At 42.7% G+C, this 14,100-nt stretch overlaps 1 protein-coding gene across 1 annotated transcript in view; it reads right to left on the bottom strand.

Annotated features, from left to right (window-relative positions):
* DCC (DCC netrin 1 receptor) overlaps positions 1 to 14,100 on the bottom strand; it is a 606,685-nt gene that overhangs the window by 171,385 nt on the left and 421,200 nt on the right. The window contains exon 9 of the mRNA XM_061450469.1: positions 5,030 to 5,184. Within this exon, the coding sequence (XP_061306453.1) occupies positions 5,030 to 5,184 (155 nt within the window). The remainder of the gene's footprint in view (positions 1 to 5,029; positions 5,185 to 14,100) is intronic.

Raw genomic sequence — 14,100 nt, forward strand, 5'->3', positions numbered from 1 at the left:
ATGGATGGATGGATGGCAGGACTGCCATGTCCTCTGTTCGTCACTTTGACAGGTGATGCAGGATGGGCTGCAGCAGGGAAGGCTGCTGATGGACTAGCTATAGGTCTGTTAAAAATTATTGATTTTTGTTACACCAGCACTTGATGAACAGGGAAATCCCTGTCATGAAGGATATTTTTCAAGCAACTTGTACGAACGTTTACCTGGGCATGAGCAAGGAAAGAAAAAAAGTTATGGACCTAATTAATAGCGAGGGTTGCAATGGCCCTGGAAAGATCATCAAGCTGAGAGAGTTAGGCTGGGTCAGCCTGGAGAAGAGAAGGCTCCTGAAGGGGAGACCTGAGAGCAGCTCCAGTGCCTGAAGGGGCTGCAGGAAAGCTGGAGAGGGGCTTGGGACAAGGGATGTAGGGACAGGCCAAGGGGAATGGCTTGAACCTGCCAGAGGGGAGACTGAGATGAGCTCTTAGGCAGAAGCTCTTCCCTGTGAGGGTGCTGAGGTGCTGGCACAGGGTGCCCAGAGAAGCTGTGGCTGCCCCATCCCTGGCAGTGTTCAAGGCCAGGTTGGACACAGGGGCTGGGAGCAAGCTGCTCTAGTGCAAGGTGAGACCATTTAGCACTATTTATAGCATCAATATTATCATTGTGACTGAAACTGGTACCTAAAATAGCTGAGTAGGGTGCAAATGTGGCATTAGAGCTCTTTGAAACAGCATCCAGCGTTGGCGGGGTGCAGCCCTGCTTGAGGACCCTTACCAGCCCTGAGAAGTGAACAATCTGGCACCATCTCTGAACTGGTGTCTAAAAGGGATTGGTCTGATAGAAGTCTTTAGAAAATTCAATTACTCCAGCACACGTTTACTCTGTAAACTTAACTTGCACAGATCAGCATATACGGAGCAGATTATTGTTTGAAAATGTTGTCATCTATGTGGGCTTTAAAGACATCTCTTTCTTTCCTTGCTTTTTCATGTGAGATTTCATTGCATTAATTTTAATGGCCTTTTAATTTTCTGTGCGGGTTTGACATTTGTATAAGAGATGTATGTCAAAAGAGATGGCTGTAGCAACTTTCTCTATGTCTTTTTAACATTTGCTGTGCAACAACTTCAAAGAATAGTGTCTCCACTGAAAAACCTGTAGGAAAAAAAAAAAACGACACCTCACCATGAAACCAAAAACTTTAATAGCTCCTGGTGTGATTCCTCTAATGCAGTATTGATGGTACTTCTTGCTGCTAGTTGTTCTAGCAAGAAAACTCAGGTGCAGCCAGTGAGTGACAAGGAGAAAAAAAAAAAGGAAAAGAATAAAGTGACTGACTTCTGAGGTTAGATGTGGGATCCTCTAATGGAATTGAAAGTGTCTACAAAAGCATCTAGGCAGGCATGGATCTCAGTGGCCGAAGTCACACAAGTCTCCTGTGCAAATAACATCACCTTCTAGCCACTGCAAAATGCCTCGCTCACTGCATAAATTCACCCCAAATCATAGAATCATAGAATAGTTAGGGTTGGAAAGGACCTTAAGATCATCAAGTTCCAACCCCCCTGCCATGGGCAGGGACACCTCACACTAAACCACGTCACCCAAGGCTCTGTCCAACCTGTCTTTGAACACTGCCAGAGATGGAGCATTCCCAACTTCCTTGGGCAACCCATTCCAGTGCCTCAGCACCCTCACAGTAAAGAATTTCTTCCTTATATCTAACCTAGACTTCTCCTGTTTAAGTCTGAATCGTCTATTTCTCTTTCAGAATTCCCATTTTCAGGATATTAGGATGGGAAGCACAGTTCATCCCTGCTGCTCCCTCCCTCAGGGGGTCAGAGATTTGCTCCTCAGTGTAGTGCAGGAGGGGGTAGCCATATGGGGACACAGCTGGGCCTCTCTTAAGTAGGTATAATACCAATTCCTTACCTCAGAAAGATACAGTAATTAATTATTCCTTATAAAGCTCTTAAAGATGGTTGGGTAGAAGTTGAGATGTCAGTGCACACTGCACTGACTTCACTGGAATGGCGATGATAAGATGAGACTTTATGAGGCTGAAGCAAGACCGTTAGGTTTCTTTGGGGCACACAAACATGCCTTCCTATTCATCTTAACTATCTTTCACCAACTAATACACACATCAGGGAGACATAGATCTATTAGGAAACTGGTTTTAATTCATGAGGGTTGTGAAAAGAGGTGAACTGGTCCCACAGCAGGAAACAGCTTTCAAAGCTGGGGTGGACAATTTCAATCCTCCTTGTTGAGTATAGATGTTTTTTTTATTCTCTACTACCAAGCTGCTTTAACAGCATCTTGAGGAGCCAAAATAATAACTCACAAAGTCTCCACATGTGGTATGAAAAGATTAGACATAGCTTAAGCAGTCAGGGATTTAAATCTGGACTGATAATACTGTAGTGAAATTATATACCATAAAAGCAGAGAAAAAGGGGTCGTAGTTTACCAAAAAGAAAAAAAAAATAAAAAATGGAAGGAGGGGTTGTTAATCTGGGGACAAAAACCTTCATATAAATCCAGCCCATACATTCCAGATGATTATTTCAAAAAGCTGGAGCTTGTTCTGTTGATCTTTTAAACTGATTACCGAGCAAATGTATGCACTTTTAGAAACAGGCACTGACAGACATGAATTTCAGATGTCCTTTTTCATCAGCTTTTTCTTCTTTAACAATGCCAGATTGCATAATACTTCTGATACTTGCAAATAATGTGAAAATTCAATTTATGTGCAGCCATGTAATTTATTGTACAATAGTTACAGCATGTTCTAAAAGACAGCCACATAGAGGCTGACTGCCTCCCAGGACCAGCGAGAGTTGTTTCGAAATGATAACATAATTTGGTCAACAGTAAAAAAGCACAAAGAAAAATGGAATGCAATATTTTCTACATGCTCAAACTTGACACTTCAGAGAAATCTTGAAGTTATTAAATAGGAAAGATATTCCAAATGTCTATGCCACACATAAAACAGAGCTGGTAACTGTGGTGTGGCAGCTTCAGATGGTATCAGCGGGGGGTAGCGGTGCCTGATTTTCATTGCGGCTTTGCCGGGGGAAGGTATTTTCCTAATTGAAATGTTGTTTTGCTTGTGTAAATATATATACACAATATATAGAGAGACTGCAAACACATACAGAAATGTGTACATGCACATTTGTGAGTGTCTGTGTAAGCAGTGATAAATTGCTAACAGATAAATGATGCTAATGGTTACTCAATACCTTATTTTCAATAGGCTCAGATTCATAAACTGGCTTTGAGAGGATCACAGAGTCACACAATACTTTGGGTTGACTTTAAAACTCATCTGGTTCCACAGGCCACCAGCAGGGACACCTTCCACTAGAGCAGGTTGTTCCAAGCCCTGTCCATCCTGGCCTTGAGCACTGCCACGGATGGGGCAGCCACAGCTTCCTTTTCAAGAATTATTTCCCCAAAAAGGGCTGGGGTACAACCTTGCTTCAGTAACTGCAAATAAAGGCAGGCATTGAAGACGTATCTAAAATTCAAGGCCATTGAGAGAAATAGAAATTCCTGTATCTTGGGTGATTTTTCAGTAACATCGCCACTCTTGGGGGTTTAGGAAGTGACAACAGGGAGTAAAATTCACGTTTTGTGATAAACAAAGCTAAAGACACAAAACCCACAGAATAATGTGAGTTGAAAGGTCCCTTTTCCACTTGTTCACAGCACACCTTGCTGGGCCAGGCGATATCGCAGATGTTCTCACTAGCTGTAATAGACACCTTTCCTGGGGCTCAGATTAGCTGTAAAGGGAACAGAACAGTTCAAAAGCCACCTAAAGCTACCCCACAAGGCTTGCCTTATCACCACGTTTGCTTCCAAGTGCTTCTCCCTCTCCACCCCCGTGGAGAGCTATTCCCACCTCCTCTACCTAGCTCCCAGTGATTCACTTGCAGCAATGAATCAAGAAAACACATTTCAGGGTTTACAGCACAGCTGTTATCTTCACACAACGAGGGGTTTTCAGACAAATATTGCCTTTCAGTAAATTTCTGAACATAGCAGGGTGTGACGATGTAAAACAGCTTCTGTGCTTTTGTGCAGCGTTAGTTTTCCCACCTTACTACAGAGGGTGAGTACATTCTGGCAGGGACTTGTGCGCCGAGCCCAAAAGGAGCTCGGCATCGCACCATTTCCCCTACAGTTCACCAAAGCAGTCTAATGACCATCCGAATCACGCACAGCACCCATCCTGATGTTGAGAACTAGATACCAATCCCATTTTCACTGTCTACTCTTCAGAATGATTCATTTTGCCATGGAAAGGTTCCAAAATGTTTCAGTCCTCTCTCTACAACAGCCCTTCTTGGACCTTCTAAAGGAGAAAAACTGCAATAGGACAAACACAACCAGAAGGAATTTCTTTCTTTCTGGAGACTAGACATATGCAAATATGTACACTAAAATCAGACATAGAGAAAAAGTGTTTACTGAAAGATTCCACCTGCTCCAAAGAAATAGAAAGCACACTTACTGTTAACATTAACTAATAGAAAAATGTTTGCTTTTAAACACTGATAAGCCAAAATGTTTTCTCCAGTAGAAAGTTTCTGTATCTTTCAGCAAGTTTGTCTATCACTTTTCTTTGTAAAAAAAAAGCAACTCCTTATGTATGTTTTGTGTTATCTTCCATCCAGTTTATCATATTTCTGTGTAGAAAACCAAAGTGTTATGTACTATAGCACTGCTTTTGGTATCACTCACGCTGTCGCGTAATAGAAGATGGGATGTGTGATCATCAAAGTCATGACACAAACAAGCAATACGCTGTTGTTAAGTTCTTGTAATAGCTGTAATAGTTGTCTTGCTCTGCAAGAACTATGACGAGCTGAAGAAAGGTTTTATTTACCGTGCATAAGGGCTCGGTCATGTTTTCTAAGATCAGCCCTATGAAAGCCTGAAACAGTTGCACTGTAAGTGCTGCAGGGCTGCAGCTCACCCCTCCAGCTCTTGCTGCCACCCGCACCGAGACCCCAGTGCTGTGCACACTCACACTCTGGCTGCGTGGCGACCTTGATGGGCTGCGAGCTCTCTCCTGGTCCCCACTCGTTGTACGCCACCACTCGGAAGGTGTAGGTTTCCTCTGGTTTCAGGTTGCCCACAGTAAGTTGAAGTGTTCCAGGCTGAGAAGTGTTGACTGCCCGTTCCCTACAAAAAACAACCCCCCAAAACCACTTTAAACCATGTTTGGATCTCAAAGCGTTATTTATTTACACAGTTGGCAGCCTGAAAGGTACGATTGCTTATCAAACTTAATTTTGAAGCTTGTTTGTCTATAGGGTTTAGATATTTATTTTTACTTTAAAAAGCTTAATTGAAGTAATAGGGCCCACTGGGAGCAATGCCAGCACTACAAATACAACATGTATTTTAACACTTCATAGAACATAGAGGTCCTTGGTTCTTTGCCCTTCTTAACAGAAGAACAAAGGAAAACTGATGAAGGAAATGGCTATTCAACAAAGGAACACATCTCTGATACAGGAGGTTAGATGCATATTGGACTCTAAGCGTCCAGCTAATGAAAACTGTGTTTGGATTGTGCTGTAAATTGAGCCCTTGTTGGTGCTCCTGCTATAATTGTACCTGAAAAACCGCCATCACCCCCCCACTGTTTCACAGGCAAAGGGACCACGTGGAATTTTTAATAAGGTGGGGTCACCACTCACCATTTCAGAGGTCTAAAATGAAAATCCATTAGTGGAGTTGCACTGTGCTCCCCACTGGCAAAACAAGCACCCAGGCAGTTCAGGAGCAGCTTTCTCCTGATATCATAGAGTTACAGAATGGTTTGGGTTGGAAGGGACCTTAAAGCTCATCCAGCTCCAGGCCCCTTCCACGGACAGGGACCCCTTCCACTAGAGCAGCTTGCTCCAAGCCCCTGTGTCCAACCTGGCCTTGAGCACTGCCAGGGTTGGGGCAGCCACAGCTTCTCTGGGCACCCTGCGCCAGCGCCTCAGCACCCTCACAGCAAAGAGCTTCTGCCTAAGAGCTCATCTCAATCTTCCCTCAGGCAGGTTAAAGCTGTTGCCCCTCTTTCTATCCCATCTTCATAGCCTCCTCTGGACTCACTCTAATAGCATCATGTCCCTCTTGTTTTGAGGGCAATGCTGAAAGATGGTCAGACACAAGTTGTGTAAACTTGACCATCAGCTGCTGGGAAAACTACGTAGGGACTGCAGGTACCCCTTCTCTCGAGCAGTGACTGTGAGCCTGCCTGGTTCCCAGCACAAAATGTCTTTCAAGAAACACTCACTACAGCTCCCTATTGCTTGCATCAGCTGGGTTTCTATTTCTTCTAGCCCAACTTGGCCAGCAGTTTGCTATCACTGACCCATCACAATTAATGTGATTGAACCTCCTCCATCAACTGCTCCCAGTGATGAGTCCCAGTGTAACTGGCTGGTGGTGGTCTCCAGAGCAAAGGTACAGCCCGGACACTGAGAGATGGCAGCTCCCTGACCAGGGAGTCATACAAGACATCATCCCCTGATCACAGAAAGAGCCATGTCATTTTTCCTGGCAGCATAATCACCCAGAGCTAAAGGGTTATCTGCATCCTTGCACTGGCTTCTGTACCCCAGCGCAAGCAAAACTTGTCCCTGTTCATGCTGCTCAGGAGAACAACAACTGGAGAGAACCACACAGAGTCATTAACATGGGATTATCTGGGAAAAACACAATCTCTAAACAGTAAAGTAGGGCTTAAATTGAATGAAATCACAGTCATTTCATGGACAATCTGCAAACAGAAGTAGGTAAAATTGCTTTTGTAACTGATTTATTATGGGTGGCATGCTTCCCTCCTCTCCGTTACTGGAAGACCTCTGCAAAGATAACAACATGAAAAAAAAAAAAAAAGAAGATAGACTTTGCTGCAGAAAAAAAAGTCATTTAAGACCGAATCAACTAATTGACAAACTTTGTGTAGTGCTGCTGTGGTTCTCCTGGCTGCAATAGGGATAGCAGCAATTCAAGGAATTAGATTATTGCTCTTTTGGGGAATGTTTCCTCAAAATTAAATTCCTCAAACCAGAGAATGGTCCTGTCCTCAAAGAGCCAGGCTCCACCTTTGCTCCAGCCCTCCAAGGAGGGACTGAGCAAAGCATGGGTGCACGTTTGCTGGTGATGAAAGGTTGGATCATCCCTGGGCAGAAACAACAGGAGTCTCATGCCTCTATTCCAGCACAAAGGTTTTCTGCTGCACTCGATAACTCAGAGCTGTGGATGGCTGCTGCTCCCTGATGAGAACACTGGCAGACAGAGCCTTTGCTCTTTCTAACTGTGCAAGCTGAGCTGTGCTTGACCAACTTGGCTAATTTTATTCTCTTGCCTCTTATCTCTGCTTTCTACTTTCAAGCTGTAGAAGCAGGACTCCAGCTGCATTGAAAATGGCTCCAATATATTTGTAACCCACAGAATGACTCTGAAAGCAGCGGTACTGCAGGGGGGTCAGATGGCCCCTAACATCTGAACTGAACAGCACTGATATTTTCCTGAACTCTTTAAGATGCAGGAAACCACAGCAGTAAGAGAGAAACCCAGATATGCTCAGTGTCTTCCTACCCGGACAATGGGATTGTCAGTAAATGTATCTCATTGTATACATCTTTTTGTTAACAGCAAGGAAGCAAAAAGACCACCTTTCGATCCCCAAAAAGCAGGAAAGCAGCAAGAGAGGGAAAAGGATGATGTGATAAAAGAAAACTCCAGTCAGGTCTCTGTTTTGATACTTCTCTGTGACAGTGGTACTGGTGGATATATATATATATATGCAAGTCCGGAAAGGTGGAATGTTTTGCAGCATTCTTTCAGTAAGTCTTTTCCCATTATCTAGTAAGAAAAAAAACCCAAACAACCCCATACACATACTCAGTGCCCTCAGCACTCACACTGCTGTTGAGTGACTTCCTGAGAGGAAACAAACCTTCATTTAAGACTAACGGCGCTGAACCAGCATGACACTCTCACCTTGTGTAGCTTGGGATGTAGGTGTGAAGTGTGATGATGAGGAATGAAATACTGGCATAGCCCATTTTGTATCTGATGATGAGTTTCAAGTGCAGTGGAAAAATATACAGCCCCTGCCACAGAGGCACAAAGAGACCCAGGGTTGCTGTTCCTCACCTCGGACCTGTGTTCGCTGCGTCACATCCCGGCTTTGGATGCAGAAATATACAAGGAAGAGTTTTGACTGAACTCTAATGCACCAATTTTCAAAAGTATCAGCAGATTCAGTGTTCATCTTCCATGGGATTTCAATGATGTTGCTAAAGTCCATGTCCCAGGACACTTCTATGTGCAAACCAGGAGCTGTAAAACCACCCATGTCCATCAGAGCTCTCAAGGTGGTGAACCCAAGAATCTCATCATCTGCAGTAATGGGACAGTGCATTCCTAGATAAATGCAAGTCCAAGTAAAACGCTGCTGCTCCCAACAGCAGCTCACACAGGATGACAGTGGCTGGAGGTGTCTGCAGCACGCTCCATCTCATAGTGTTCACACATCACTTCCAAGGCTAATTAGCTTGAGTACAACCCTGTGCTCTGGTGATTTGACAGTTTCCAGTTCGGGAGCAACACTGAACAGCAGAAGCTTTGGGCTGCCCCCAGGCATGATGAAAAATCAGAGCAAGAAGTTCTGCATTCTTGGCCAGCCAGTGTGTTCCCTTCATGCCCCTCTGTAAAACACTGAGCAAATTAAACCTTTACATGTTCTACTTCCTATAGTTTGGGTTTTCAAGCTATACAACCTAAAGCATCATCCAAATACAACAGTGCCTATAGGGCAATGAAGGATATTGTATCTTAGAATGTAAGAAAAGGCTGTATAAAGAAGAAGTTCCAGATTTTCCTAAGTAAAGACTGAATAATCATCAAGCACACACCCCAGGACTGAGACCAAGAGGAATAAAGCAGAAGAAAGGGCTGAGGTTTCCCTCTGGGCAGGCTGAGATGCAAGAAGAGCCAGCAGCCCAGTCAGCCCCATCTCATAACCTGGCAGCAGCCAAATAACAGACACTGAAAGAAATAAGTGAACCAGGACAGAAGTGCCTTGTTATTCTCCTGGCACAGGACAGAAATACCTGGTTATTCCCCTGGCATGTTACTGCTGCTCACAGGGTTTTGATATTTTGGCACCCAGGTGATAACAGACAGCCAAATGGGTCCATCACCTTCAAACTGTCAAACCTCCTCTAACTCCTCTGTTTCTGTGATATCCTGTGGCAATGTATTTATGTCGTGAGAAATAATGATTCCTTTTGTTTAAACGGGCTGCCTGCCAATGTCAAAGCTGGCAGTGATATCTTCTGTGACACCATGGGCCCTCCAGCTAGCAAAGAGAAAAAACTCCTTCTGAATGTAACACCTATTTTATGAAGACAAGTGTAAGGTTATCCAAAGCACATCATACGGATGTGGCTGCCTTCATCCCAGCAGCTTGTCCCGCTGACATGCGCTTGGGCTGAAGTTAGGTGAGATGGGCACCCAAAAGTCCATCATCTGCTCCTGCTTGCCAGCGAGGGGTTAATGCACTACAGATGCTACAGAAATGCAGGAATAATCTAAAAAGCACCAAATATCCTTGAATTGGTCACCTTTGTATTTGGGGTTTTCTTTTTAAAACCCATCTAGACCATAAATTACAGGCTAAAAATAAAAGACCTTGACTAAAGTCATCCACTTTCTTGTAGAATGGAGGCCTCGACATGTAATTTCCAGTGAGTGAAGATCATGTTACATTACAGTATCAGCATGTAAAAAAAGTTAATTACAGTTCCCATACATCTCTTAGGTGTGTAACAAATGCTTTTATAATGTTTCAAACACCTAATTAGTTACTTCAAGTAAGACAAGTCATGTTCATGCTCCTTGCTGTGAAATGAATGCTATTAAAATGGATGAACTTTTACTACCCTGAGTCCTTTTTTTTATGTCCCATTATCACTCTTCCCCAAAATAACATAAAGTCCTTGATTATATTAAGTAAACCTCAAAACTAATGTAAATATATCATCTGGGAATGATATTTTAGCACTTCAGCTGAATTCGGAAGATAGACCTTAATCAAATATAAGGCTTGGTATTCAATTAAGCAGTCCCTTGATTCATTTCTTCAGTCTGCAATATGTAGGAATTTGAACTGGGAGATCTATTAGCTTGTTGTGACTATTGATGCATTTATTATTTCGTTGATGAAAACAAGTTCTAGAGAATGTTTATCTGAAAATAAAACTGGTCCCAGTCTTGCAAGAGAGTCCTTGATCAAAGCAGTTTATGTTCAGCTGCAGTGCTGATTTCCAGGGTAATTTTATTATCTTTTTTTTTTTCTCCCTTTTATGTTCTGAGCATTTAATTTCATTTATTGGAAAAAATGGTTGCCAACAGTCAGTTAAAAAAGGCTAGCTGCAAACCAGAACCAGCTATTTAAGCCAACTTGACATTTCAAAGGTTGCAGTCAAAAACTGAACAGTATTTTGTGGCTTTGTGTCTCATCTAAAATGCTAAACAGAAAAATATCACCACATAAATATTTATCATTCTTTAGAAACAAATACAGTGATATTTTATTGCAAATTAAGTTTTAAATTTTATGTACATTGATGTAAATTCTCACTGGGAAAGCAGAATTCGTGTAAAAATATGCACAGGTAATTAAATGTGTCTTGATATTACCTTTGAGGAGTTATTTTTTGGTTTAGAGATGGATGAAGAGCAAATCAGGAAAAATAAACAGTGTGGTGACTAGTACACTACCAGATAAATATCAAATGCCTGAGTGAATCAATGCTTGCTCAATGAGAAGCCAACCAGCAGAGACGGATGAGAAGAGGGAACAAACATCGAGGCCAAGAGCAAATCTCAACATCGAAAGCAGATCAAAATTTGAACCTCCCTGTGGATTTAAATGTTGAATCTGGCACACTTTGCAAATGTTTAGAATGAAATAAGAAAAAAAAAACCTGTTCCAAATCAGTTTGCAACTAAAGTTAGGAAACACCCCGATACAAATGCTGTTGGTTTAGAAGGGGCTTAAGGATGGAGACAGATCAAGCGCTTTCCACCTGAAGACCAGATTTAGCTAAAAAAAAATGCAATATAATTATTTACAATTAAAGTTTCAACAGCGTGTGTATGTCAGAGATGCTGGGGATGAAGCACCATCTCCACCTTCCCAACACCAAAGGACAGTGCCATGCCCAAGATCTCACCATCTGGGCAGCATCCCAGCAGAAAATGAGAAATAAATCAAAAAGGCAGAGATTTACCCATTAAAGCAGTAAATTCTGTATTTATAATCTTTTGAATGACCTTATTACGTGCATACAAAATGGTGGTTTTTTTTCCTAGTGAGCTTATAACATCAAACAAAACCTAAACTCCTTTGTCTTCTGGAACACTTCTCTAGCAAGGCAGGGTTGATTTTATGGTTTTCATGTGTGTGTGTACATGTCTATACCTTGGAGAGCGATATGCTCTGAAATGCATGAATTATATTCTGCTATTTTATATTCTTCCATATTTTAACAGAAAATAAGCACAATCAGATGTATACTAAGAGTTACATATCTACTGGCAGATCCTATCCATGAAATCTTACATTTCTGGGGGATCTCAGTTTTAAATCAACCGTCTGCTACTATCAGCAGACGGTATAGAATAGCCTAATTTTAAATCTGAACTTTAATCTCAGCCAGAAACTTTCCTGAGTGCAGGTGTATTGGTTGGCTGTTTATTTATTTCTTCACAGATTTAAGGTTTGTTTTATCCTTTTCTGAGAAACTTGCCTTTTACCTTTAAGTGCTGTTTCCAATCATCCTTATCAGCAAGCAAAACCGTTTGATCCCACGCAGGATGCCTAGCTGAGTATGAAGATTAAAGAGCCACCCATCAGCAGGGCTCTGGTGATTATGCTACGACAGTAAGTGCAATCACTTCCAAAAGGGGTTACTTCGAAAGGGCTGTGCTGAAAAACCCTTATGAGAGGAGTTCAAAATACAGGAGGCTGTTTTTCCGGATGCTCCCCTCAATGGCTGTGTGCCCCACGTGTTGTGCTGGCCTCAGTGATGCTGCCAGCTGCCACATGAATCCTCACTGCTCTCAGACTCAGGAAGACCGTCTTGCTGCAGCCTTACACTAATTTCTCTGACAATTCCTTTGCATCCCTGAGGTTAATGTCAAATCCAATATTTATTTTTGCAAGCAGGAAAAATCTGCTTTTTTGTAAGAATAATGTGTAAAACAATGAACAACTCCAAAAATCCATGGAAGCTTTTTCCATTAAGGAAAACTACATTAATTTTATCTCAAAGTTTTTCTGAGAGTTTGCAAACCTACAGGTACGTATTCAAAAGTTATAAACTGCAGGTAGCATTCCGAGTCTCTTGCTGGAGGGAGCATAGTGGAATTTTTATTTCATTTATTTATTTCTTTAGTTATCCTAACACAGAGCCCACTGTCTTCTTCAGAAGACTTTGTGAAGTTGTGCATGTAGTTGGAACTAAGGCATACTTCTGGTACACAAAACATGCCTTAGTCCCATCACCACACTATGTCTGGTACACACCATGAGCAGCATGAAGGAAATTCTGGAAGAAGAATTCTTTTGAAGTCTAAGGGAATCCGGGGTGAGCTATTTTTCCACCTTGTTTGACCTCAGAAACACCACTTCTTAAAGGCTTCATGGAAAAGCATTAGTATTTTCTCCTCCACTGATAAACTGAGTTGGAATATGACTCAATCTAGTTGTATGTGGCAGCTCTGATGTTTTTTAAGACAGTTAAAACAAATGAGATGTCACTACAGCAGCACCCGCCAGCACTGCTACATCATGGGTACTTCATGCCCAGCAACAAATCTCGAAGTGCATTCTCAAGGTAAGGTGATGAAATCCCCATGCACAGCACAGGAGTCTGTTCCATCATTTCTGGTTGTGATGGCTGCAGACAAACAGTAGGACATGTATGTGCAAAAATATCTGATTCAGCCGTGTGAACCCCAATTTGGTACCCAAACTGGGAGAGGCAAGGGAGCCGCTAAGCTTCTTCACTTCCCACTGAGCTCATTAATTTTCTCTTTGCATCAGTTACTTTGCTAGGGCCAGTTCCTATCTTTCCTGAGTGCCTTACAACCTCCATTATACCCCCTTCCCAAAGCCCCACTGAACTGTAATTCTTGTGTGACATAAACTAGTCACAACTGGAGACCTGATTTGATGCATGATGGAGATCAGAGCTCTGAACCTGTGCCACATCTGTCTCACTTTGCTCCCATCTCCCCCTTTCTGCTCACAGTCTGACTCAGAAGGATTTGTGGAAGCTGAGATGCCTGTGTCTGACCTGTGAACCAAACTCAACAAGACTGGCTCCTAACCCATGCTTTCACCCCTTGCCTGCATGCTGCTTAGCTCACAAGTGACATCCTGCTGCAGAAGATGCCTCCAGCACCGGCCTCAGGAATGCCAACTTGAATTTAAGAGTTCTCTTTTACAGAGGCAGAGTGTTTCACACTCTCATCCCAAGTGCTTTGAACGTTGTGCCCTTTCAGGCTGCTCAGCCAGACCAGATGGATACACATCTCTATTTAGGAATGTCAACCTCTTGCAGCAGGTACCGCTGCTGTACCTGTCAATGTCTACAACTTCTATATATAAAAATTTTATATAAAGAATAATATATAGGATTAGGTTGTAAAGGACTTTTAAGGTTATCAGGTCCAACCATTAACCCAGCGCTGCCAAGCCCACCACTAAACTGTGTCCCTAAGCACCACATCTACATGTCTGTTAAATACATCCAGGAATGGTGACTCCACCACTTCCGTAGGCAGCCTGTTCCAGTGCTTGACAACCCTTTTGGTGAATCATAGAATCATAGAATCGTTAGGGTTGGAGAGGACCTTAAGATCATCCAGTTCCAACCCCCCTGCCATGGGCAGGGACACCCTACGCTAAACCATATCACCCAAGGCCTTGTCCAACCTGGTCTTGAACACTGCCAGGGATGGAGCATTCACAACCTTCCTGGGCAAACCCATTCCAGTGCCTCACCACCCTCACAGGAA

The sequence above is a fragment of the Pezoporus flaviventris genome, unplaced genomic scaffold, assembly GCF_033815535.1.
Source record: "Pezoporus flaviventris isolate CSIRO_AGI_PZ_B2104156 unplaced genomic scaffold, CSIRO_AGI_Pfla_v1 ptg000010l, whole genome shotgun sequence".
In the NCBI taxonomy this organism is placed as follows: Eukaryota; Metazoa; Chordata; class Aves; order Psittaciformes; family Psittacidae; genus Pezoporus; species Pezoporus flaviventris.